A 25,775-nucleotide genomic window follows, 5' to 3' on the forward strand; every position below is an offset into this window, starting at 1 on the left:
TAGGGCGTTAAAGCTCCAATTATTGTGGAATTGTTTATATCCCCCTTAATTCTGTCAAGCTTTGCTTCATATATTTTGAAGCTTTATCAAGTGCCTGTCCTAGCTAATAAAGATGGAATATGCAAATTGACCATCACACCATCACAAAATATGGCGGAACCCATAGACACAAGATGGCGGCGCCCAGTCCCCTCAGCCCTGCCAGAGTCCCCCAGTCCTTTCAGCCCCAGAGGGGTGGCAGACCCTCAGGCGGGTCTGGCTGCTCCTGGCTCCTGCCGCCGGAGTCCCACAGTCCTTTCAGCCCAGCGGGGGGCGGAGGGGAGGACGGCAGGCGCACGGTGTGGGCGGACCCACCCTCAGCCCCCCAGCCACCCAGGGCCGGCCCGAAGTGCAGGCAAGCCTCAGATGGCGGCTGCCCAGCCGCCCAGCGCCAATCGAGGCTCAGGTAACTAGGGCCATCCAAGGCTTGTGCTGCTAGCAGTGGCAGTAGCAGAGGTGTGATGGGAGCGTTGCCTTCCCCTAATGGCCAGGTCGCCTCCCGCCCCTGAGGGCTCCTGGACTGTGAGCAGGCCAGGCTGAGGGACCCCCCCTCCAGTGCATGAATTTTCATGCACCGGGCCTCTAGTCTATAATAATAAAAGTGTAATATGCAAATCGACCGAATGGCTGAACAGCGGAACAACCATCCGGATGGGGCTGCAAGGGCCTATTCTTACACGAATTTCATGCATCAGGCCTCTAGTACATGTATAATTATTGTCTGATGCAGTGACCTTTTTTTTTTTTTAATCATTATAAAGGGTTTCTTATTTTCCTCAGGTTATAGCTTTGTCTTGAAACTATTTTTTATCACACGTTTAAAGTAGCCACTATATCCTCCTTTTGCTTACTGTTTGCATCATATTTTATTTATTTATTTATTTTCAACCTATTTGATGTTTATATATGAAGATGTTGGCAGGGTTGGTCCTTTTTTAAAATATGTTTTTATTGATTTTTAAAGAGAGGGGAAGGGAGAGGGATAGAGAGATAGAAACATCGATGAGAGCTTCTATCAGCTGTCTCCTGCATGCCCCACACTGGGGATCAGGCCCACAACCTGGGCATGTGCTCTGACTGAGAATCGAACCGTGACCTCCTGGTTCATAGGTCGACACTCAACCACTGAGCCACCCCAGCCAGGCTGAAGGATATCTTTTGAGTTGGCTATGTAGTTTGGACTTGCTTTTCTATCCAGTCTGGAAAACTCTGCCTTCTAAATGGAGTGTCTAATCTAGTCCCTTATCCCTTAACATTTATTGTAATTATTGATATGGTTGGATTTAAATCTAGTATTTTATTGTTTGCTTTCTTTTAATCCTCTTTGTTTTGTACCTCAGTTCCCCCTTTCCTGCCCTCTTTTGGATTGAGAGTTTTCTAGAATTTTCTTATATCTATTGGCCTTTTAACTATGCCTCTTTTTTTTTACTTTTTAGAGGTTGCTTTAGGAATTAACCATATACACTTAACTTTTCATAGGCTACTTGGAGTTAATATTATATCATTTAATGTAAAATGTAGAAAACTTGCAGCCATTTAGGTCCATTTATCCATTTCCCCTCAACTAGTAGGCATCTCATGTTATAGCTGTCCTGTGAATGTAAAACATCTAAGTGTATTACAAAGCCAGTAAAACGGTGTTATAATTTTTGCTTTATTTCATTGTATGTGTCTTAAAGAAACTTAAAGAGGAAAAAAGTGGTCTTAATGATTTCTACTCATTGATTTACCATTTCTAACACTCTTCATTCCTCTCTCAAGTTCTTATTTCCCCTGTTATCATTTTCCTTCAACCTGAAGAACTTTCCTTGGCACTTGTAATACTGATCTACTTTGTTGTCATTCTGGAAGGGTTTTTGTGCCTGATCTAGTAGTATTTTTTTCCTTTTAGCACTTTTAAGATGTTGTTTCACTGCCTTGTGACCTTCATTGTCCTTGATGAGAAGCCACCCATCTCTCTGATAGTTGTTCCCCCATATGTAACATGTTTTCTCTGGCTGCTTTAAAGAGCCTCTCTTTACCTTCACTTTTCATTAGTTTGTGAAGTGTCTGGATGCATGTTCTTTTTGTATGTATGCTGTTTGAGGTTTGCTGAGGTTCTTAAATCTATAAATTATGTCTTTCACCGAGTTTAGCAAGTTTTCAGCCATTATTTCTTCAAATATTTTCTTTTTCTACCCTATTGTCTCTTTTTCTTCTCTTTGTGAGTTTATGGTTATACCTGTATTAAACCTTGTGCTAATGTTCCCACAAATTCCTAAAGCCCTGTTTTCTTTTCATTCTTTTTTTTTTCTTCAGATTGGGAATTTCCACTCTTCTGTCTTCAACCTTGCTCACTTTTTTCTCTATCCTTTGTTGTTCAGCTAACATAGTGAAGTTATTTCAGAAATTATACTTTGCAATTTTAGAATTCCATTTGTTTCTTTTGTATAGTTTCTATTTGTCTGTTAAGATCTCCCTATCTTTTTATTCAAGCGTATTTTTCTTTATTTCATTGAGCAGTTATCACTACTTTAAAGTTGTCATCCTCTGAGAATTCCAACATCTGGGTCATGTTGGGATTGAATCCATTGATTGTCTTTTCCCTTGAGAATTAGCTACATTTTTTCTGGTTCTTGTATGTTGAATCATTTAGAAATGTATCCTGTGCATCTTGGGTGCTCTATTATGGACACTGGATTCTGTTACATTTCTCCAAAGAGCTTGAGTGGTTTTGTTTCACCAGGCTGTTAAGTTGGTGAGATTCACACTTCAAACTCCCTGTAAGTTGCTCTCAGTCTACAGGGGTAAGCCTGAGACTTGGGCAGAGCTGAACATGGAATTTGGGCTTCCATTCTCTTCCTCTCTTTTCTGGATCCCTGTCCCTCCCCATGGATATGACTGTCCTAGGCCTCCATCCTCTGGTCTTCAGGCCAGAAAGATGGCATTAAAAAAAAAAATCCATACCCAAGGAGTGAGGATATTTTTTTCCATTGATTTTTAGAGAGAGAGAGAGATTAGTTGCCTCTTGCACATGCCCCTGGATCCCCGACCGGGGTGGGATTGAATCTGCAACCCAAGTACACGTCCTTGACCAGGAATCAAACTTGTGACCCTTCAGTGCACAGGCCAATGCCATAACCACTAAGCCATGCCTACCAGGGCGAAAGATGGCATTTTTTATTGAAGTCTTAGCCTCCCTATATTCTCAATATAGCTGTCAAAATGGAAAACTCAACCTTGTACCATACATGGGTTTGAACTATGTGGATTCACTTATTCAATTTGTAAGTTGTTCACGGGTCAACCATAATTTTGATCTGTGGTTGGGAATTGGCATATGTGGAGAGTGGACTGTATTTATACACTGATTTTCAACCATGTGGGGGATCAGCGCCCTTAACACTTACATTGTACAGGGGTCAACTATACTATTTTTTCTGCCACATTTCAATTTTCCTCCAAAGCCTGCCTTCTTTGGTTCACTTCCTAAGCCTTCAGGTGGTTGTTGTTATTATTTTTTTAAATTTAATTTTGTTAAGACTTTATAGGTGCTATCTGCAGGAAGGGTCAGTCTGTTGGGGTTTTACTCTGCTGGGGTTTAATTTTAATGGTTTTACCCTCTCCAAGGCCCAGCACCAGATATGGTGCATGTAGATGTCAAGAAAATTTTGTGGGTTGAATGAATAGATGAGGCAATAAATAAACTGCTTTTCACTCTTTCCTCTTTCCTTTCACTCAGCTCGACCCCTTTGAATCCAGTGATCCTTTTTCATCTTCCAGTGTCTCCTCAAGAGGATCAGGTGAGACTGATGGCTTATTTTCCTTTTGACTCTTCCTTAGGCAGTGGAAGGAATTCACCCAGTTAATGATTTCATTTCCAAAACTGGTGTGTCCTCAGTGTTTATGTCATTAATCAGTGGTACTCAAACCCTCGCCAGAGGCAGTTCAGCCAGAGCTCCCCCTGGCTGTTCATCTTCCCTAGTAAGTGCTGGCACCCTTCCTGGAAGGAAGCTCAGCAGTAGGAATTAACTCTGTAATCGCACCAACTTTACTGGTTACTCTTTACTCATTCCTCTGTATAAATCTTGGATTTGTACCTTGGAATTTTTCCTAAAAGAATCCAAAGTTTGATCAAGGGTTCTGGTTTTTGCATAAAGGGGAAGGAGCATTTGCAGACTCCCCTTTGCTTTAGGGAATAGGCCCTGCCTGGTCCGGTGGCCTTGCTGGCTTGTTGGTTGCAGAGTTTGATATCATAGGTGGGCATGGGGGTTTACTCCAAGCAAATCGCCCCACCAAAGAGAAAGCTCAACAAAAATCTCCACCCACAGGTGACTACCTCCTGTCAATCGTGTGGGTGGTGGGTGACTGTGGAATGGCTCCTCTTCTCCCTCTTCCCTCCTTTCCCGAACCAGTGGGAGAGCCCCGTCCAGAATGACCCCAGCAAACAAATGTGATCTCCCGCTTCCAGGGCTGTTGGGTACCGAGAGGCAACACTTTCCTTTGACCCCAGGGCCTTGTCCTGGGATGCCCTGTAACTCTGCCTCTGTTGGTGCTGCTTGCAGGTCACTTTGGAACTTTAGACCCCTTCGGAAGTGGGTCCTTCAATAGTGCTGAGGGCTTTGCGGACTTCAGTCAGATGTCCAAGGTAAAGCCCCTCCCGTGGAGCACCTGTGCCTCTGCCAGGTCGTTGTGCCTCTCGTGGTGGCCTTGTCATGGCTGCCAGGAGCAGTTAACGCCGCATATGTATTTCCTTTGTGCCTGTCCCACTCTGAAATGCACCCTCCCATGAGGCCATGAGTCAGTGGACAAGGTCTAGAAAGTACCTGTGACTGTGATTAGAAACGTTTTCCTTCCTCTGTGCTTCCCAATTTCTTCTGAGGCTGGAACCCTGACCCACAGGCTGGCAGGTGGGAGGTGTCTGGAGGAAGTGGGATAAGTGTCTGGGACTGCCTGTGGACAGAATCCCAGGGGGTTTGGAAAGGAAGAGTTCAGTGAATAAATCCACAGGTGAAAAGTGCAAGACAGACAGCATTCATGCCATCGTCAGGCTGGACATCATTTCTTTGGCTGTAGGTACATTAATTGACTATGGAGGTAGCCCCAGATGGTGTCAGAGTGCTGTCTCAAGAGGGATTTGGGGAGGAGCTGAATCTTTAATGTAGCAAGAAGTCAGTAGATCATGTCCAGAATGGACAGATCCAGAACTTGTAGTAGAACCCCATGATTACTGAGGTAAATTTCAGAAGAAACTAAGAAGTAGAAAATGTTGACCTTGCCAAGTGGGAAAGGCAGTCGGCCTCTCTTCTGTTCTTTTTATAACCTTCAGGGTGCCTTGGTTTTAACTATGAGCATGCATTTCTTTGAAGAATTAAGGAAAGTGTTAGGTGTGCTGTCTTGGCCTGTGTGTTCTACTCCTTCTTGGCAGCCCCCCAGGCAGGTGAGGGGGGTTCTCTCATAGATAAAGAACCTCATGCAATACAGCCTATGGCCGTGGAGCAGTAGAAGTCTGCTTTCTTCATTCATTCTTCTTGCTCCTGGCCAGGTATCAGTGCTCCCTGAGAAGGGAGGAACACAAACAGAATACATCCCCATTCTCTTATCTTATGTCCTAGTTGGGGAAGGCTCACAGCCAGATGGTGCAGACGGGACTGGGGAGGGAGCCCCTGGAGGATGTGGGAGCCATGCACCACATCGAGGAGTACTCTGCTTGTCCCCGCCAGTACCTTCACTGCGCCAGCTCCTCGCAGCATCCTGCTTGCTTGCTCCATGTTCATTCAGCCCTAGGAGATCACAATTGTCTGCGCAATGAGCGCTTGTGGTTAGCAGCATGTGATTGTGGTACGCAGCTTCCGAGAAGCGTTTGAGATGCTGTTTAGGTTTTCAAAGAAACGCGCTAACATAACTGTTGAGGTAGCAAATCCAGCTCAAAAATCCAGCTTGGAGAGGCAGAGTGTCTGTGTGCCCATCGACTGCCGCAGGAGAGAACAGAGATGCTGCTGTTTCGGCCTCTCTTCTTCCAGTGCCTGGAGGGAACGGCCTCCATCCCTCACGTGGAAGCACTGTGACCGGACTATTGGGGTGCTGTCTGGGATTGGTCAGAAGCACCTGGGTGTGAGACTATCCCTCACATTTACCTGTTGCTTAGTGGCTGTGACACGTGCCTGCGCTTCTTGAGTGGAGCTGTGCCCTCAGCTTCCATCCCTGCTTAGCAGACAGGAAACCATCTCTTGAAATCAGAAAACTTCTGCCACATGGTGGCAGCATCTCCAAGAAAGGGTTTGATTGGATTCTTAAGCTGTCACTGTGGGTCATCTCCCAGCAGGAGGGTGGCCCCAGAGGCAGAGGGAGTGACAACTAGCAGTGGTCCAACTAGGACAAGGACAAGGACGGCACAACGGAGGCCCTCATTTCAAGAAGTATCTCAGTAGAGGCTGTGGGCTCTGAGGGCTGATGCAGAATGGCCAGCCTGGGGTCCCCAGTGGCAGGAATGGCCACCCCTCCTTCCTCCAGGCAGACTCTGCAGAGACCCCAGAGCCAGGCAGTTCTGAGCCTGGGTCCTTCAGGCTTCCTGTTCTAACCTAAAGTTGCACTGTCCCTCTTGAAATTCTAGTTTTTTTCTCCTTGTTCTCGTGTCCCCATCAGGCTGCACACACACGTGCACTTAATTGCTCCATAGCCAGCGCCCCTTCCTGTTGGCAGCCCTGTGTGGGATGGAGCTGGATGGGGCCATGGAAAACTGTCTCCAGGACCCCATTGTTTTGCTTCCACGATCCCATCCGCTCCTGATCTCGTGCCACTGGTCCCGCTAAATACCAAGCCCTAAGCTTGTAGGTCTGTGTTTCCCTTTTGGTTCCCTTTCTGTTTTTCAAGAACATCATGTGTATAAATAAAAGGCTGAGGGAAACGAAAGTAAAGTGGCGAGAAGGTGTGTGGGTTTTTTTTTTTTTAAATACATCGCCTGCTTTTCCCCATCTGAGAAGGGTTATCTACCCTCTGCTTGGCTGAAGGAAAGTAACAGTCAGTGATGTGACTCCAGTCAATTCCTTTGGGAGCTTCTTGAGGCTTCTTCCTAGCTGAGGTGTCCCCAGACCCAGAGAGATTTTTCTAGACTATATCAAGCCTATGTTACCCGGCTTTCAAAACACACTCCCCCAAATAGATTTCAGGGAGCATCAGAGTAGAAACAAGACCCCAGCTTAATTAGTTCACACCTCTCCTCTGAAAAAGGCCATCTATGAAATACTTGGCTGGTTGTTAGCCCGTGAGTGTTTTTCATGGTTTTTTTTTTTGTGTGTGTGTGTGTATGTGTGTTTTAAGCTAGGCATTTCTATTTAGGGATGTTTTTTTGAACCCAAAACACATTTCTTTTAGAGCTGCTTTTTTTCCTAGTAGCACGTCTCTCTCTCTCTCTTTCTCCCTTTTAGCACACTTCACTCTGGGCCAGCCCATAGAGCCCCTACTGACTTTACTGAAACCCTTCCAAAAATAGCGACTTTCCCTGAAGTCACAGATTGAGGAGAAACAAGTCGGCTTCCAAAGGAGGCTTCTTGGGAAACTTGAAGTTGTGAAAATTGGGATTTGGAAATGACACAGGCTTTTGAGTGTTAGAAGTGATATAATTCGCTGATGTGGGTGCACCAGGCATTTACGGTTGAAACCCTTATACATGGGAGCAAGCTGCTTCGCTCATTGTGTTTAAACAGAAGGGGGAGCAGAGAGTACCTGGCCTGCCCGGAGAGTTATTGTAGCACATGGGCTGGCTGGGCAAGGGGCCTCTGCACCCAGAGATTGGGGGGAGCTGTTCAGAGGGCTCTGGTATCTCTTTGTGCCCCATCCCCAGAGCTAATACATTGCCAGCACTCAGGATCAGGACTGGGGTCCCTGTGGGGGCCTCAGGGCCCCGTGCTGCTGCTCTACTAGGAAAATGGCCTTGATTCCTGCTTGCTTGTCTCAGGTTGTGGTGACATGTATGAGCCCCAGGCCTGGGGTGTGTTCTACAAACAGCAGAGGCAGAAGCACCAATGTTCCCTACCTCTCTGTCTCCTTTGCCCCACCCCATTCTTTCCAGACAACAGACCCTAAATCGGGTCCTCAAACTATGGCCCGTGGGCCACATGCAAATACAAATATTGTATTTGTTCCCGTTTTGTTTTTTTACTTCAAAATAAGATATGTGCAGTGTGCATAGGAATTTGTTCATAGTTTTTTTTTAAACTATAGTCCGGCCCTCCAACGGTCTGAGGGAGAGTGAACTGGCCCCCTGTTTAAAAAGTTTGAGGACCCCTGCCCTAAATTATCCATTTTATTTAATTTTATTTTTTAAATTGATTTTTAGAGAGAGGGGAAAGGAATAGAGAGAGAGAAACATCGATGAGAGAGAAATGTCTTCTGGGATGGAGCCCGCAACCCTGGGAATGTGCCCTGATCAGGAGTTGAACTGTGACTTCTTGGTTCCTGGATGACACTCAAGCACTGAGCCACACCTGCCGACTAAATCACCCATTTTAAAGCTAAGCTTCAGGTCAGAGAACTACCACAGTTCTCATGCTGCTGCCCCCGGAAAGACTCTGCAAATGACAGGCAGCAGCAGACAAAAGTGTGGGGAGCTGAGAGGTGTTTACAGATTCTTGTGACATCTAAAAGAATTCCAGTCACATCCACATCTTTGTCATGGTAATAACCACACTGTCTTTGTGCTAACTTTGCCCAGAGCCATTTGGAACAATTTACACGTGACCCTGTGTTTTGGCCTTAGCCTATGAGCTGGGGCCTGTCATTATTGTCAGCTTCACAGAGGCAGTGACTGAGGCATTGAGGCTGTTAATAGGTGGCAAGGCTGGACTTCCAGACCCCATCCCTGACCACCATGATCTGCAGCCTGTTCTGGAAACTTGAGCCACAGATTTTGCTAAGAGACTCCGTGACTTGTATCTAAAACAGTGGTTCTCAACCTTCTTAATGCCGCGACCCTTTAATACAGTTCCTCATGTGGTGACCCCCAACCATAAAATTATTTTCGTTGCTACTTCATAACTATAATTTTGCTACTGTTATGAATTGTAATGTAAATATCTGATAGGCAGGATGTATTTTCATTGTTACAAATTGAACATAATTAAAGCATAGTGATTAATCACAAAAACAATATGTAATTATATATGTGTTTTCCGATGGTCTTAGGCGACCCCTGTGAAAGGGTCATTCGACCCCCGAAGGGGTCACGACCCACAGGTTGAGAACCGCTGATCTAAAAGACTAGTGACCATAGAGCCTGGGAGAGGGGAGCAGCGGCTGTGGAGAAGGCACCTCTCTGCCCTGCCACAGCCCTGGCAGCCCCACTCACTTGGAGCTAGGGTGGTCTTGGCAGAGAAGTGAGTCTGGGGGTGGGCTGGGGAGGGCGGCATTGCAGATCCCCATCTTCCTTGGGGGACTTCTCCTACCCACTGACCCCTGGGCCTGCTCTGTTCTTGTCTGCATCCACGTGTGTCTTCTTCAGAGGCCTGAGGACAGTGGTGCTCTGCCCAGAATGCGGCCTGAGACCTGTTACGAGGCGACAGGATGCTAGAGCCTAGGGAAGGGCTCAGAAGCCCTGGCCCAGGAGGCAAATGTCCTGGGTTCCCACTGTGACTCCTGTGAGGTGCTATGTGACTGGCAGGCTCTGTCTTCTCTCTGTGCCTCCGTTTCCCTGTGTATAAAATGGATGGTTTGGGTCAGTGGATAGAGCATTGGCCTGTGGACTGAAGGGTCCTGGGTTCAATTCCGGACAAGGGCACATGCCTGTATTGCCAGCTCCATCCCCAGTAGGGGGCGTGCAGGAGGCAGCTGATCAATGGTTTTCTCTCATTGATGTTTCTATCTCTCCCTCTCTGAAATCCATAAAAGTATATTATAAATAAATAAACTAATTAATTAATTAATTAATTGGAAGTGATGGCAGAGTCAGCATCTCCTACGCAGGCCGCATCAGAGTGCTGGGGTAGGAACCAGCATGTCCAATGGAGTTAGCTGAGTGTGGAGAAGCCTTCTGGGCCCCTCTTCCCTGTGGGCTAGCCATCTGTCCCCAACCTGAGACTAATGTTTATGACTAGATACCGGAGACAGAGGAGGCTGAGTTCCTGTCCCTGTGTTTGGAGCCTGGAGGGGAGGAGCAGTGCACAGCACAGAGAAGGGCAGGCCCTTCTCCCTACTTCTCCGGTGGTGGTTGGGTCCAGCTTATCTGAGAAAGTCCCACCAATGTGTTCCTGCTTTGTTTTCTGTCCCTAGGCCTGTTCCACTGGGGGAAGAATTAAAAGTGCCCCTTGTTGTGTGTCTCCCCCCCCCGCCCGCCGCCCGCCCCGCCCCCCCCCCCCCCCCCTTCACTTAAAGGAAGCACTTTATGGCTTCTTTTTGTCATACCTGAATTGCCAGCATCACTACTCTTGTGCTTTGGGGACATTATTAAGTAAAATAAAATTGACTTGAGCATAAACACTACAATACAGTGACAATTGATCTGATCACTGAGACGGCTACTACGTGACTAAATGGGCAGGAAGTGTTTATAGCATGGAGATACTAGACAAAGGGATGATTCATGCTACTCAAAAAAGTGCACAATTTAAAACTTAAGAATTGTTTATTTCTGGAAATTTTCATTTAATATTTTCAGACTGCAGTTGACCAGGGGTATCTGAAACTGTGGAAAGCGAAAAGGTAGCTATGTATCTTCTTGTTCTTTTTTTCTAGTTATTTTCTGTTTCAGTAAAAGTGGTCCTCCACACCCGTAGAAAGTGATTTTCTCCCTTTGGGATGCCCGTCGTGTGAGATGAGCTGGCCTGTCTGCGGCTCATCCAATTGTCAGTGGACGTGTGTTGTGCCCGGTGCTGTGCTGGTGCTCGAGGTCAGGGTGCACATAGATAGTCACTGCTGCTATAGGCTTGGCCAGCAGGCATCTGCCCCATCACCTGCACTCGCTCTCAGCAGACCTGGAGGAGAGGAGAACTCGAGCCTGCCCCCAGGCCACCCAGTTAGGTGGGATGGGGCTGGGAACCTGTTAGCCTGGTGTGGTCATGCGAGTCCTATGGTAACCTGCAGGAACCGCTGGCAGGAAGGGGTGTCGGAGAGAGCTCTGGGGACGACAGTGAGGTCTAGCCAGTCTCCGAGGAAGTAGAGGGGTTCTGGTGGACAGGGCTCCGTAGCTGGAGACCCTCTATGCACAGGGGACCGGAAATGGGGGCCCAAGGGGCTACAGGTACCAGGGAGTCTTAGAAGGGGATGGAGGGTAGTCAGCAGGGATGAGGCCAAAGAATTAGGCTGTGGGGGTGTGATGAAGAGTGCTTGGAGGTTACCTATGCAGTGCCACCTGCCTACCCATCTACCTGCTGTCTCTACTCAACTACCTACCTGTCATCTCTCCCTACCACCTACCTACCTACCCACTACCTGTCATCCCTAACTACTATCTCCTACCTACCTGCTTGTCATCTCTACCTACCAACCCACATATTTGTCAGTTCTACCTACTATCTACTTACCTACTGTCATCTTGATTTACACCCACCTATCTCCTACCGACTTCCTACCCACCTGTCATCTCTACCTACCATCTTCCCACTCACCCACCCACCCACCCATCTTCTATGTATATGTCTTTTGTGAGGAAATGGGCTCCTGTTTGGGTTTGAGACGATGGGGTGGTTTGCTGCTGATGGAGGGTCTGGGCCAGAGGTGCTAAGAGCCTCCCCTCCCCCCGCGGCAGTCTGGGCCCTGCCAACAGGTGGTGATGGGCCAGGTATTTGAGGGTGGGCTCTGACCTGAGTCACTAGGTGGGCAATGGCCCCTGGGGGCACAGTGAGGGTCTGGTATGGCTCTGACCCTTGTCTGGAGCTGCCTGTCACTGAATGAAGAGGGTGAAAGTGGGGCACATCTTAAGTATGAGCAGGAGGCCCAGTGGACCCTGGAGTCAGGAAACGTGTGTGTGGCAGGGAGAACCCTCCCGTGACACAAGCCCATTAAGACATGAGTTGTTCTCACCTACTCTGTGATCTTTCTGGCTTCTCCCTCACAGACCAGGGGACCCTGATTACTGAGGGTGGAGGAAAGTGGGGGCTTGTGAGAGATCCAAGGTCCGAGTGGGGACCGAGTGTCACAGCCCAGAGGGTGGGGCCTCACCAGGCTCTCGGTACTCGAGTGCTGACTTGGTGAACGTCCGCTGCTCCATGTTAACAGTTATTTTTGCCTCTCTTTCGTGTCCTCTCTTACAGCCCCCACCTTCTGGTCCTTTCACCTCGTCCTTTGGAGGGGCAGGATTCTCCGATGACCCCTTTAAAAGTAAACAGGACACTCCCGCTCTGCCTCCGAAGAAACCTGCTCCTCCACGGCCTAAACCGCCCAGCGGTCAGTACACTTTCTTCTCTCACCGCCGCCCGCCCACCCACCCACTCACTGTCACAGGACAGTGTGAGGCTGAGGGCCCCTTCGTTCACCAGCCCAGAATAGAGCTTTGCTGTGAGGTCTGCACGGGGAACAAGAGGGTCTCCCCTCTGCCTAGTTGCCTCTGTCCACTTATGGTGTGTGCCTGGAGCACTCCTCCCGCCCTGTCCTGTGGGCCAGAGTCCGTTCCAGGCCCAGATGGTCTCCCAAAGGCCCAGGGCTTAGGGCCCTCCTCGGTGCAAGGAGAGGTGCCACACAGCCCCTGGCTGACATGTGGCCAGGGCTTTGCAGTCCCTTTGGCCTCCCCAACCCACCAGGCTTTTCTCAGGGTGGCTCAGGGTGGCCCAGGGGTGGGGACAGCAGCTGAGTCTGCCCCCTCGATCCAGTATCTCCACACTGGTTAAGGGCTGGGGTGGGGTGTCAGGGGTGGGAGTCTTCCTTGGCTGAGTTTGACATGAAAGGAGGCAGGATGCTCCCCCACTGCCACCTGCATCTCAGCAGATGGCTCCCAGCAAGGGGTTTCCTGCAGACCCCACCTTGCCTGGCTGTGGCTGGCGCTGCAGTTTCACTCAGCCTTGGCCCTGGTGCCCTCTGAGAATTCTGGGGCCTTTTAAGTCATGCGTGGAGTATTTATGTGATAGTGATAGGCCCACAGGCCAGGTACCAGACTCGAAAGCAGTAGAGGGACTCACGGCCATTTCCCATTTCCTTTCCCCGTCCCACCTCCTGTGTTCTTGGCGCCCTGGCCAGCACGTGTCTTTCATTCTCGGTCTCCAGGCGACTCTCACCCGTAATCTCTAGACTTGGCGCTCTTCAGTCTGCCCCAAGGGCGCCACTTTGTGCCATCATTGCAGGCCCCCGAGTCTGTAGTTAGAAATGGCCATTGGTCCAAGGCAGGCCAGTCTTCCTACATGAATACACAGTAGAGACAAACAGGACGAGTCATTTAAAAATGCTGCCACGCCCCTTCTGGCACCAGGGCCAGGGCTTCCTCAGGAGGATGGGCGCCCCGTGTGCAGAGCCATTTGCCCTCCTGCAGATGAGACATGAGAGAAAGTCTGGCCATGGGCTGGGTGGATTTACAACAGAGTTTCTGTGAGCTGTGAGCAGAAACAGATGCATAAAGAGATCACTTGTATCAGCCACACATCAAAGCATTTACCATAAAACGGAGAGAAAAGCAAAAACAACAGAGGAATTCCCTTCCATCTATGAGAGGCTTCATGTACCTTAGAGGCAGTGGCTCTTAGGGGACCCTTGGTGGTCTCCTGATGGAATAGCATTGAGTCTTCTCATCCCACCAGAAAGATGGGAGTTAGAGTGCACACACACACACACACACACACACGTGTGCAGACACGCACTTGTACATGTGTGTGCATATGTTCACATACTGCATTCACACGTGCACATATTCAAATGCATCCATCCTCACGCACATACCTTCTCACAGTGCTTGTATGCACCTGCATTCATACTGCAGAGGTGCAACGCTCTTGTGTAAATGCATGTGCTCACACCCACAGGGCAGTGCAGCAGTTGGGCCTCGAGGAGGAGCTGCTCCCCTCAGCTGCTGGAAAGAGCAGAGCTTCATTCTCAAGGATCCTTGGAGACTCTCTCCCAGCCTTCCCCCCCTTCCCTGAATCAGTGCTAGCTCTGCTTTGAACTTGCCCTCACTGTCCCCTCCTTCAGGTTTCTGTCTTCGAGCCTACCCACCCCATTTTGGCTTCTTTTTCTTTTCAGTGACTTCCTCCGAGCCGGTTTCAGAGCTCGGGCTCTTTAGAGAGCTGTCCACAGCTTGGGAGGTTTGGGCCTGTATCATGGGGTCTTAAGCTGCCTTTGTTCATGGCTTTGGGCTGTCACATCCGTGCTCTACCTTGGCCTGTAAGGTGCCCAGATACCCTGTTCGCATCAACAGACCTTTAGGAAGCACTGTTGCTTCTCCAGACCTAGGAAGACGCGCAAGCAAGTCAGGACAGGCATTGTGATGCCATTTATTTACCATAAGAGGAAAGGGAAGTGAGAGAGGACACATTGAGGTGGCAGCAGGACCAACCCTGAATTCAGTGACCTACCCCCACTCAGGCCTCCCACCTCCAAAAACAGCTGTAATGAGAACCATACCATGAGGTTCGGAATGCTCTGGAAAACTGTCAACACATGTGCAGTATTTAATCTGTGACCAGCCACAACGTATCCTTGTAGACGCCTAAATGTCTCGTCTGATTCTCTTACTTAGAAGCGATGGCTGAACAGAAAAGCTGTCCACTGTATACGCTACTGGGTGGTAGGTACATATTGTGTGGTGGTTGTCATTTGAGCACTTCCAGTGGCGTTTTGCTGTGATTTCATACTAACCTCTAACACTAGCCATGGAATCTGCAAGCTGTGTGATGCATTCATACTCGACATGGACCCAGCAGTTGACTTTTTCATGAGTTGCATTTGGGGGCAAGCATCTGGCCATTTGGGGATGCAGAGGAAGGTGTCTGCCCCATGCTGCTTCTGTGGTCGAGGGAGTTAAGGCCCAACTGTGCACAGTGCCCTCCCCTCTTCCTGTCCACACTGCATGGAGCAGGGCGCATAAACCGGGAGCATCTTGGGAGCTACCTGGTTATTAGCAGGACAGGTCGGCTGATGAGTGAAGGGGGAAGCCCTGCTCCGAGCGTTCATTATGAAAACACCCAGCACACCTCTTGTTCTCTTGGCTGCTTAGGATGGGAGGCAGCCAAGAGTGTTGGGTTGGTTTTGTTTTGTTTTTAAGAAAATATATAGTCGAACAGGTTGAAAAGAATGTGTTTTTTGCTCTTGTCTTGACCTGGCCTTTTCCTGCTTGGAGAGGCCACATAGCCAGCATGAGGAGGTGGCCACCTTCACCTGGGAGCGCTGTGTGTCAAGGGCCTTCCTGGCATGTGGTGGAGGCGCGCTCCCAGTGTGGCTCAGTGGGGAGGAGGTAAGGTGGGCACCCTCCTCCCGGGGCCCTGTGGTCCTGGGGTCCTGCTGGTTGAGCTGTGATCCTTGGACACAGCATAGTGGACAGTCTAGACTGCCCAGTCATAGTGGTTTTTCTTACACACCCAACACGCAACGTCATTCCTGCACTCACAGAAACCAAGGTGACGGAACATGCTTTTCCAAAATCTTGCCGCCCTGCACATGACAAGGGTCTGAGGTTGCCACTTTCCTACCCGGGGCTTGTTTGTCCCAGGGCCCCGAGGTTTCTAGAACCCGTCAGGTCTCTGTGCCTGGAGTTGTCACGTGTGAAGCCAGGGCAGGTGACTCCGATTCTGTTTCCCTTGGCTGCTGAGCTGTCTGTGCTGCTAGGACTCAGGGAGCCTGCTGGGTCAGACTGGTTTCTGGACGGATGTTGGAGTGAGGGCCTGGCTCACGTACTGGCCCTGCTGCCCCTCTGCTCATCGCCCCGAGGGGCTTCGGGCAGGCCCCTTAGCCTTGCTGAGCCTAGTTTTCCTGTCCGAGCACAGGACCAGCCCTGGCCTAGCAGGTGCCCATGTCTGAGCACAGGACCAGCCCTGGCCTGGCAGGTGCCCATGTGGGTAGCGTGCCTGCACCAGGCACTGGTCCGTAATATGATGTGTGTGACATGCACCACCCAACCCACCCGGGTGTGAGACCAGGACACAGGACCCCCTTCTGCAGGCTCCTTTCCCCGGAAAAGATGGGATGGGCTGTGTGCTCACAGGGTTTATCAGGGACCCTTTCTCCCACCAGGCTGCATTTCATGAGAAATCTGCAATTGAGTGAAGCCAGAGCTTGGTTAGCTGAACTACAAAGAGGTTCCAGGGGCCTCTCTGGCAAAGCTTAGCATTGCCGCTCAAATGGGACCAAATGCACATTTGGGCCTTAGTCACGCATGGTGTTTTGCATGCGCTGGAAGCTGCAGTGTTCACATTCTGGGGTAATTGTTTTTTTATTTCTTTATTTTTAGCCTGATCGGGGTTTCATTGACATGCAATAAATACACGTATTTAAATGTCAGCCTGTGCTGTCACGGTGTGTGAGCTCCACCTGGGAGGTTCCCTGGGAAAGTTCTGGTGTCATACCCATGTGACTAGAGCAGCCCATGGCTGGCCATCTGCTCTCAACCCCAGATCCTCAATTCTCTCTTGACCCCAGCCAGGAAGGGCGTCCTTGGGGACCATCATGTCACCCTCTGGGGAACAGGGCTTCAGCACTGAATTCTCTGTGCCTGGAGGTCTTTTCTAGAAAGGTCTATTATAGTATTGAGTAACCAGCAGGTGTCTGTTTGGGGTCAAGAAAATTGGTTTCTTCCAGGCAGATGCAAATCAGACCCTTCGAAACCTGTCAGTTGGAGTTCGTGCACACACCTCCCCAGGTAAACAGTGTGTATTTTCTGCAACGGGCAGAGATCGAGATCAGTCAGAACTCACCGCTGAAGAGTTTCTAGGTAAAAGTTGTTGATTTGCAAAGGGAGAAACAGATTTTTTTCAAGTGCAGGAAATGGCTGTGTGGGTGTCAGTGATTGGGCCTCCCGCCCCACGGCGACAGATAGTGGGACGCTGTGCCCGGCCCCACCCTTGCCACTTCCTGCAAGTGCAGCCCTGCTTTGCGGTTCCTGCAGAGCCCGGGTAACACCAGCTAGTGTGCCTTCACCACTAACCAGCCAGTCACCTTTAACCTCTCCACAATTTAATTGTCCTTTTATTACTGCTAATGACCTTTTCACCCCCCCCCCAAAAAGCCAGTGCACACACTTATGAGGTCTTTTTGCCCCTTTTTCCCTTCCCATAATCCTTCTGATGACCACAGACAAACGAGATACCATTTAACCTGCATCCTGTGCGATTCAAAAGATTCTCAAAAAAAAGGGAAAAATCATTTCCCCCTAGAACCTGAGTCCCTTCTACAAACTGTGTGTCGATTCCACACAGGTTGACTGGCTTCAGGTTCATTCTTTTGCGCAGTTTTCTGGTTGCCGCCTATCCTTGGGTTGGCAGGTGTGTGCTTGGCTCTCCCTGTGTTCTGAGAGGCCAGGCTGGGGCGAAACCATGGTGGTCGTCCTTCACCCATGTGGGTCCCGACCTCATGTTTACCACACAAGATCCACTTTTAAAATGGCTTCTCCAGTTGAGCCATGCGGTTAGCACCTCAGCCTTGAACTTAACTACTTTAATTCCGTTCCCACGATGATTTCAAAGAGATAATCAGTGGGTACATATGAAGTTCTAGAATGGGACAAGTGGTTCACCGCCAGCACGAGAAGCCTGGAAAATTTCGGCACTGCTGGCCAGCCCTCGGAGCCACGTTTCCTGCACACGGGCAGGGTCTGTGCCAGGCTGGGCGTGCCCCCGAGAAGGAGTGCTCGAGAGCTGGCAGGACCCTGCTTGCAGAGGGAAAGTGCTTTCCTCTCGGCCTCTTACAAGTAAAATGCCTGGAGATGGGTTGTCTTTGGGTGAATTTCTGTTCTGCAAAGTCGGCTGAGTTCGAAAATAGAAGCATTTGCCTATCTTAGCGCACACCCACCCTCCTGCACCCAGAAGGGCGGATTGAGTGGGAGTCAAGTGACACAGTTGTCACCTGTTGTTCAGTGCGGTGCAAATGCCCAGGCTTGGGGTCTTGAAGCACAGAAATCAGGGCTCACCTGGCTCAGCCAGCTGGGGTCCTGGAGGGTCGTGTGGTTGGGTGCAGAGAGCCTGAACTCCCATCCTGTATCTGAGCATGGGTGTGAACAGACAGGAGACACTGCCCTGCCCCTGGTGCCCTCCCCAACTACCCTGGGACCTGTGTACCTGCCACCAGCCCTTGGGTTTTTGGTTCCACCTACAGCAAGGTGAGGGGGGCCAGGAAGGTGCTTCCTGTGCTGCCCTTTTTTTGATGGGGGTGAACATGGTTGTTCATTTCTTGTTTTTCTCACATTCAAAGCACTGAGTCAACGCGCCCCCCCCCCCCCGCCCCGACCATTGTCAACTGAAAAGCAGCACATGTATGATTGATTGGGGGCAGATGGTCATAAAAAGAATGAGCATGAGGGTCCCCCATTCTGCTACAGGCTCTCCTGACTCCTGAGCTGCCCCCCACAGCAGGAGAATGTTCTTGATGGGCTTTGCACGTGGCCCTCCAATGCACACATGCCTTCTAACCGCTTCTAGACCCACAGCGTGGCACCCTGGTGATTTTCTTATATGTGGGCACGGCACCTCTCTGCCAGAGCAGAACTGGCATTCTGGCAGCATCAGCGTTCCTCTGTAGGGAGGAACAAAGGCTGTGGCCCCTGTGGTGCAGACCCAGGGCCCGCCACCTGGCTGCTGTGTAGCCAGCGTCTCCCCAGGTCCCCAAGGCGCCTGAGCCCCTGGAGGGTGTGAGCAGACCGGCAGAGTGTGTCGAAGGTGCAAATCAAAGAACAATGTGATTTTTCAAAAAGCAGAACTGTGAGGCCTGCAGTCTGTATTCTTTTTGCCGTGATGACTGAAGTGGGACTCATCTGTGAATCATGTAGCTCCCCCTCCCCCCATTTTGGCTGTAGATCTGATTTTCCCTCCACCAGGTTTCTTATAAATGTCATAGTAGCCTTTCGTGGAAACCTTGAAACTTGTATTTCTCATTCCAAGAAGTATTTATCTTTGGAGGACCCAAAGTGCATGGCTGCTTTCCCCCCTTTGTTTCCTTTCTGATTCCGGTTGACCCCATGTCCACTGGGCTCCTCACCCTGTGAGATTTCCATGACCTCTGACCTCCCAGACCCCTCCCAGAGGATGGAAACACACCAGTTGTAGGGAGCCCAGTGGATAATAGTAAATATTTGTTCAGCTTTTCTCAACAATTCAGAACCAAACCTCATCCTGTTCCCTTCAATGCATTAAGCGATTTTCTTAAAATTCGGTAAATATTTTTAGTGGAAAATCTCAATGCTGTGATGGTGGGACCTCAGATTTTATCGCGGGGCTGTGCTACTTGGCACAGCTTTGATCTGCCGCTCGCCTTCTCCTTGCATGTGCAGCAGTGAGCGCAGGGCTGTTTCTGCAGGACTCCTCACCTGCAGGCCAGCGAGATGGTCCTGTGCATCCTGGCCTTCCACGGCCCACCATAGTGGGAGCCAGAGCAAACATGGATCTGTGTTGGTGAAAAGCAATCTTTTTCAGTAAAGTTCCCAAGCGATTTTGAACTTGAAGCATTGTGCTCTGAACAGACTGGTATTCTCTTTCTCCCCACTCCCCCCAATTCAACTCTGTTTTGCTGGTATGTGGGGGTGGAAGGGAGAAGCCACAGGAATGAGGAGAGCCCCCTCCCCAGCCACAGCTCTCCTTGTGGTGTGACTCTAAGAAGCCTGGTGGTTGTGTGGGCGTCCCATGTTGTGTAGGATGAGTGACAGTTGTGTGAGGATCCCCCGTAGGATGGAAGTCCCAGGTTGTGTAGGATGAGTGACGGTTGTGTGAGGATCCCCCGTAGGATGGAAGTCCCAGGTTGTGTAGGATGAGTGACGGTTGTGTGAGGATCCCCCGTAGGATGGAAGTCCCAGGTTGTGTAGGATGAGTGACGGTTGTGTGAGGATCCCCCGTAGGATGGAAGTCCCAGGTTGTGTAGGGTGAGTGACAGTTGTGTGCTGTCCCATGTTGTGTAGTGTGAGTGATAGTTGTGTGGACGTCCCATGTTGGGATAAATGGCAGTTGTGAGAACGTCCTGTGTTGTGTAGGGTAATAGCTGAGGTGGGGTAGCTGTCCTGACCACAAACCTTTGTTTTTTATTTTTTTATTTTGTTCTGTTGTTTTTGTATTTATCTCTCATCTGCAGAACTGCATTTTCCAACTCTAGCCCTGAATTTTATAAATAGAACTCAGCAAGTGTCTGGTTGGAAAGGTTGGAATGAATACAGTCACACTTGTGTATTTTTGATATTTTATTAATCAGATATGTTGAGATCCTAAATCGTCCAAAACCTATCATTCTCCTCCTAAGAATTTTGAACAAGAGAATCCGTCTCCGTTCAGACTTCTCAGTGTTCATGTGTTTTGAAGTTTGGGGGGCGGGGCAGAGTGTATGTTTGTGTTCTGTTGTTTTTCCATGCACTGGCTCTCAGGGACCCTTCCCGGCCAGGGTTTCCTGAAAAGCATGTTGGGAAAGCAGAACTGGGAGCTTCGCTGCCAATAACTTGTTCTGGAGTCACTGCCCTGATCCTGGCTACTTGGCTGATCCCGGCCCTGGGGGCTCTCAGGTCTCGAGAAGTTAAGAAATAGGAGAATTGAAGACATTTCTACCAGGGTGGAGCCGGCCACCAAGTTTTTTTTTTAACAGCACACACTGTGGTAAACCATCGGGTTCATATTGTTTTTGCTAAAGGCAGTCCTGTGTGCGGTTTCGGTGCACCGCTTGGGTAACTGTTGAAACTGCTGCGGTTTGAAATAAGCCCTATTTTGCCTTCTCTTCAATCTTGCGTCCTTCTCCTCTTGTTCATGAAAACTACTCTGAGTGTTGGAGAATCGCTGTGGGTGCCAAGTCAGCAGCCTGCAGCCCCCAGGGGTCTCTATTTCGTTTGACTTTGGTCATCGCCTTCTGCTACACTCGGGGGCCGGTGGTTCCCTGGGCAGAAATCTAGGAAGATGACACCAAACCGTGCGTGCCAGGCATCATTCTGGCTAGCTTTTGTGCCAATTTTTGAAAGATTTTTTGTTTCTTCTCTGAAACCTGCATCAGTCATGATCCTTTCTCGTGGTGCTTGGAACTATGAAAAGGCATAAAACTGTGCAATGAGTGCTCAGGGCCACGGAAGCAAATTAAAGTTATTCTGTCCCGTTTGAGATAAGCTACACCTCAGAAAATCGGAAAACGATTAAGGAATTAGCAGAAGTGGTTATGTAAAAGCAGGAACTAGAGCCAGAATGTTTTAAAAGTGTAGCTGCTAAAAATAAGTGGGGATGCAGAGAGAAGTTTGGGTTCAGGGCTGTCCTGGCGTGTGTCCTCCTCAGAAATCCTCTGGTCACAAGCAGAGTGTCAGCCGAACTGGCAGCACCCCCCACTTTGCAAGTGTCATGCACAATAATAATTCAGCCTGTGCTGAAACACAAAAACAGATGACCGAGAAAAAACCGTTGTGTTTCCCCCCCCTCTGAAAACAAGAGCAGTTGATGTGCCCTGGTTTCATATGAACACAGTCATGATTTCTAAATAACAACGGTTTCGGCACCAGCCAAACCAGGCGTGAGCAATTCTTGATGTGAACGATGCTTTTCATCTCCCCTTCATCTCTGCTTGTCAGAAACCTCAGCTTCAAATCCCAGCAGGCTGGATTCTTACCACACCCCCAAAAGCAATTAAAAAAATCTACAACAAAAAAACAAACCAGGGGAGGAAGTTCTTAATTAAAAAGAAGAAAAACACAGTAGCGGGCGATGTACTTGAACACTCAGACCCCTGGCTGGGATCGGCTTGACCTCTTTATCCTGCTTAGGCATCTGTTCTTTGTGACCAGCCAGACCTTGCAAGGAATGCCCCAAAAGTCAGGCAGCTGCCGCGGACCTGCTGCCGGGAACAGAGTCTGTGCCCTTCCCTGGGGGCTCTCAGCCCGCCTCCACTAGCTCTTGCCCTCTCCTGGGTTAGAATTCTGCTGTTTAGTCCATCATCATTTTAGTTTCTGGTAAAAAAAAATTAGCCCAAGAGTGTACCAGTGAATATTGCTCTTTCTTGCAGAGGAGGGAAGCTAGAGGTCCTTTAGTCCCTTCTAGCTTCTCAGAGTGGTTCCCCCAAAGGCCTTGAGTCCCTGGCTCCCATGAATCCCTGGCTGGAACCAGGGATAGGGTGGGTTTTGTTGGCATCTATAGTGTGCTGAGCTCCACCACCCACATGGAGCTGACCCTCCGGGACCCTCAGGTGTGCTAGAGGCTAGACCAGGACAGAAGTCGGTGCCATGGGAGGTGGTCAAGGCAGTGGGGGTGGCTGCAGGGGAGGAGTGGCCAAGGGAGGTGCCAGGGGAGGTGGAGGTGTGAGCGACTAGCCGGCCTGGGCAGTGCAGGGCAGTCAGGGCAGTGGAAATGGCTGTGGAGAGGGGACCAGGGGTAGCCAGGCCAGGAGGTCAGCATTTGTTCCCTGTGTCCCCATCCCTCTGGACGCTGTCTCCCAGGGCACCCTTGCCCATGGGTGTGGTGTCCTTACACTGGCACCATGTACACATGAGAGCCGGTCTCCCTCGGCCCAGAAGTAGCTGCAGGTGCTCCAGGACACCTACACACACACCCTCCCAGTGTGCTCCGTGTGAGGACATGTGTGTCTGTGATTAAGCCTCAGATGGTGCCACCGCCTGGGCTGTCCCCAAGGCAACTCTTCAGGGCTTTGAGCCAGCCACCCCAAAGAGGACCTGCTGCATGTCCTCCCCCGGACGCTTCCCCTGCCACCCTCACACACGGCGGTACTCTCAGTGGGAAGAGGTGCAGAGGACTGGAGGAGACTAGACAGGAGCTGGACAGGAAACTGCAGACACTGGGGGAGGTACCCACCCTTATCTGAGCATCTCTGGCAGAGCAGAGCTGCAGTTGGGAGTCCTCCGTTTCCTTTTGGGGTTCAAAGGGTACCCAGCTGGCCTGGCTCTGACTTCCGGGGGCCTGGAGCATCCCTCAGTCTCACATACAGCTTGCTTACTGCCTGCCAGGCATCAGAGCTAAACATCCTCTCCATGTGAGGGGATGCAGTTTTCTTGTAAAAAGCTGTAACTAATATACTTTTAGCCTTGCAGGCTTTCCATTCTCCATCCCAGTGGCCAGCTCTGTTGTCCTCGATGACGGCATAGAAGATCGTGAACAATGGCACAGCTTATTGGCATTGGCGTGCCATTAAACTGTGACTTAAAAGGCAGGCGGACCACTGTGGGCAGGTCCCGCTCTCAGCTGATGCTCAGTCACCGGGCAGACCTCCTTGCCCCGTATGCGTCTGCTGGGGCTGCCATGACCAGGCAGCTTAAACCATAGACATCTATTGTTCTCAGTTCTGGAGGCTGGACGTGTGACGTCAAGGTGTCAGCAGGATTGGTTTCTCCTGAGGCTTCTCTCGGCTCTGCCTCCTCCCTGTGTCCTCACAGGTCTACCCCTGTGTCTTCCTGATCTCTTCTTATAAGGACACCATTCAGCTTAGGGCCCATGTAATGACCTCATTTTTACTTAATTACCTCTTTCCAGGCCTCTTCAAATACAGTCACATTCTGAGGTCCTGGGATTGAGGATCTCAACATGAGTTGGTGGGGCAGGGGTGGGCACAGTTCATCCCACAGCAACCCCATTTCATGGACTCTGTTCTGTCTGTGGTTAGTAACTTGTCTTTCTTTTTTCTCTTCTTTTTTTTTTTTTTTTTTTTTTCTGTCTCTTGAACTTTCCAGGTAAAAGTACACCTGTAAGCCAGCTCGGTTCTGCAGACTTTCCCGACTCCCCCGACCCATTCCAGCCGCTCGGGGCTGACAGCAGTGACCCGTTCCAAAATAAAAGGGGGTTTGGGGACCCGTTTAGTGGAAAAGATCCATTTGCTCCCTCCTCTTCAGCTAAGCCTTCTAAAGCCTCTTCCCTGGGCTTTGCAGACTTCACCTCTGTAAGTTGAGTTCTTCGCCTCCGTTCCACTCCCTCCCCTCCGCTTGCAGCTTCTTTGGGGCTATTTTTTTTTTTTTTTGGCTTACGTTTCCTGGTACCTCATGCCATCAACTGTGTTATTTATTCTGTACTGCTGCTTTCTGTAAGAAAAAAATGTTTCTCAATAAAAAAAGTGCTATGGTTTGGATACTCTGTGATGAGGGCACATGTCCTTCCAGCATGGTGGCCCAAGCTGGTGGCCGCCCCGTGGGTCTCTCTTTCCCTTTCCTTGTCCCGGTTGACCCTCTGTATTGTTTCTCTCGCCCGGAGGCTGTTGTGTTCATTGACTTTTGGAAGCCGAGATGTTAAAGCAAGATTGCAAAAGTTACATTAGGATCTCGCTGTCCCCAAAGGGTCTCTGTGCAAGAATTCTAACTGTCCCTCCTCAGCGCAGTTTGTGCAGCAAGTACGAAGTGAAGGACCCAGGCGGGTGCATGAAGGAAGAGCAGTTTGGTTTTTTAAAAACTTTCATTTCAGTTACCAGCTCTGATGAAAAGAGAAATCCAGCCTAGAACAACCACTCTGAAGCCCTTTGCCAAAAAAACAAACAAACACCCCAACCCCAAGCCCTCCAAAAGCTGTTTAAGCAAATTCAAGTGCCTTTTCAGAAGTCTGGCTATTTCTTGGTATGAAAAAGATTCCAGATTATAAATGCTGTCACTTTTGGTGTTTTTGGCACCGTCATCAGTATCCAAAGATCTTGTTCTCAGATTCAGAGTTCGTCTTCCCAGAATTGGTTTTACTGTCGGGCACCCACGTTTTCTTTTCTTGCTTTTTTTAAGTTTTCTTCATTCAGATATGCCAAGTATCTTGTTTTCTGGTTAGGTGTGACGTGCATTATTTATAGATGCTTGACTCCTAGAATATCCTTCTTAAAACAACCTCTGCTGTCCATATCCGTGCCCTGTGGACGCCCGATTCATTCCAGACCCACCTCGTGCCCAGCTATCCTGTGGCTTATTGAAGCTGCCCAATACGCTGCTATGTTCCTGGCTCTTGGCGACCTGTGAATATTTTACAACTGCAGTTAGCTCAGTTTTGTTGACAGCCTGTGCACACTGTGGATGTGTACAAATGGAGACATTGTTAATAAAAGCCAGAAACAAAACCTGCTTTATCTACGGTTTTTTGAATAGGACCACGTTTGTTTTTCAGTGGAAAAAAATATTAAATGCTGATGAAAAAAATAGAGCCATTCATGCAGGACTCAGGTACTCTGTTTTGGGCAGGGCAGAGGGGTAAGTGGATTCGAATGGCAATTTGAAGAAATGACTGTTCTCTTTCTGAAACGCATAACTCTGTTTCCTGTGGACCCTGCACCCTCCCGATGGCTAGGTTTTGGAAAACATTAAAAAAAAAATACCCAAGGTTTTAAATTATCATTTGGCTCCACACTTCTGGTCATTCCAGAACACGTTTAACACGTTAACTTTGATTTTAAGACACTCCCAGTATTTAATCACCCTCGTTTCCAGGTGGGGAATCTGATTCTGCCCAGTGGCGTTTGCAGCTCTGTTTTTTGTTTAAAATCACCTCCCGCTTCGGATGCCCCAGGTTTTCCAGAGGAAATCTGGAAATCGGTGCGATTCTGCCCCCTCTGATGGGATGGGTAGAGGAGAGACATTTTGTTCCCCTTGGTCATACCATGGTCCAAAAATGTTAAAACCTTCTCCCTCTGGGAAATCAGGATGTCTTTGCATGTTCATGGCGTCGAGGGTCCAGCCCCTTAGCCTGTGGTTTCAGGGTACACTGTACCTGGATTTG

The 25,775-nt window shown here is 49.5% G+C and overlaps 1 protein-coding gene across 1 annotated transcript in view; it reads left to right on the plus strand.

The window, feature by feature from the left end:
* The window catches only part of EPS15L1 (epidermal growth factor receptor pathway substrate 15 like 1), a 98,618-nt gene that overhangs the window by 69,133 nt on the left and 3,710 nt on the right, over positions 1–25,775 (plus strand). Inside the window, exons 20-23 of the mRNA XM_081091958.1 lie at positions 3,761–3,821; positions 4,584–4,666; positions 12,264–12,396; positions 23,768–23,973. Of these exons, the coding sequence (XP_080948084.1) occupies positions 3,761–3,821; positions 4,584–4,666; positions 12,264–12,396; positions 23,768–23,973 (483 nt within the window). The remainder of the gene's footprint in view (positions 1–3,760; positions 3,822–4,583; positions 4,667–12,263; positions 12,397–23,767; positions 23,974–25,775) is intronic.

The sequence above is a fragment of the Myotis nattereri genome (assembly GCF_964212035.1).
Source record: "Myotis nattereri genome assembly, chromosome: 5".
Lineage (NCBI taxonomy): Eukaryota > Metazoa > Chordata > Mammalia > Chiroptera > Vespertilionidae > Myotis > Myotis nattereri.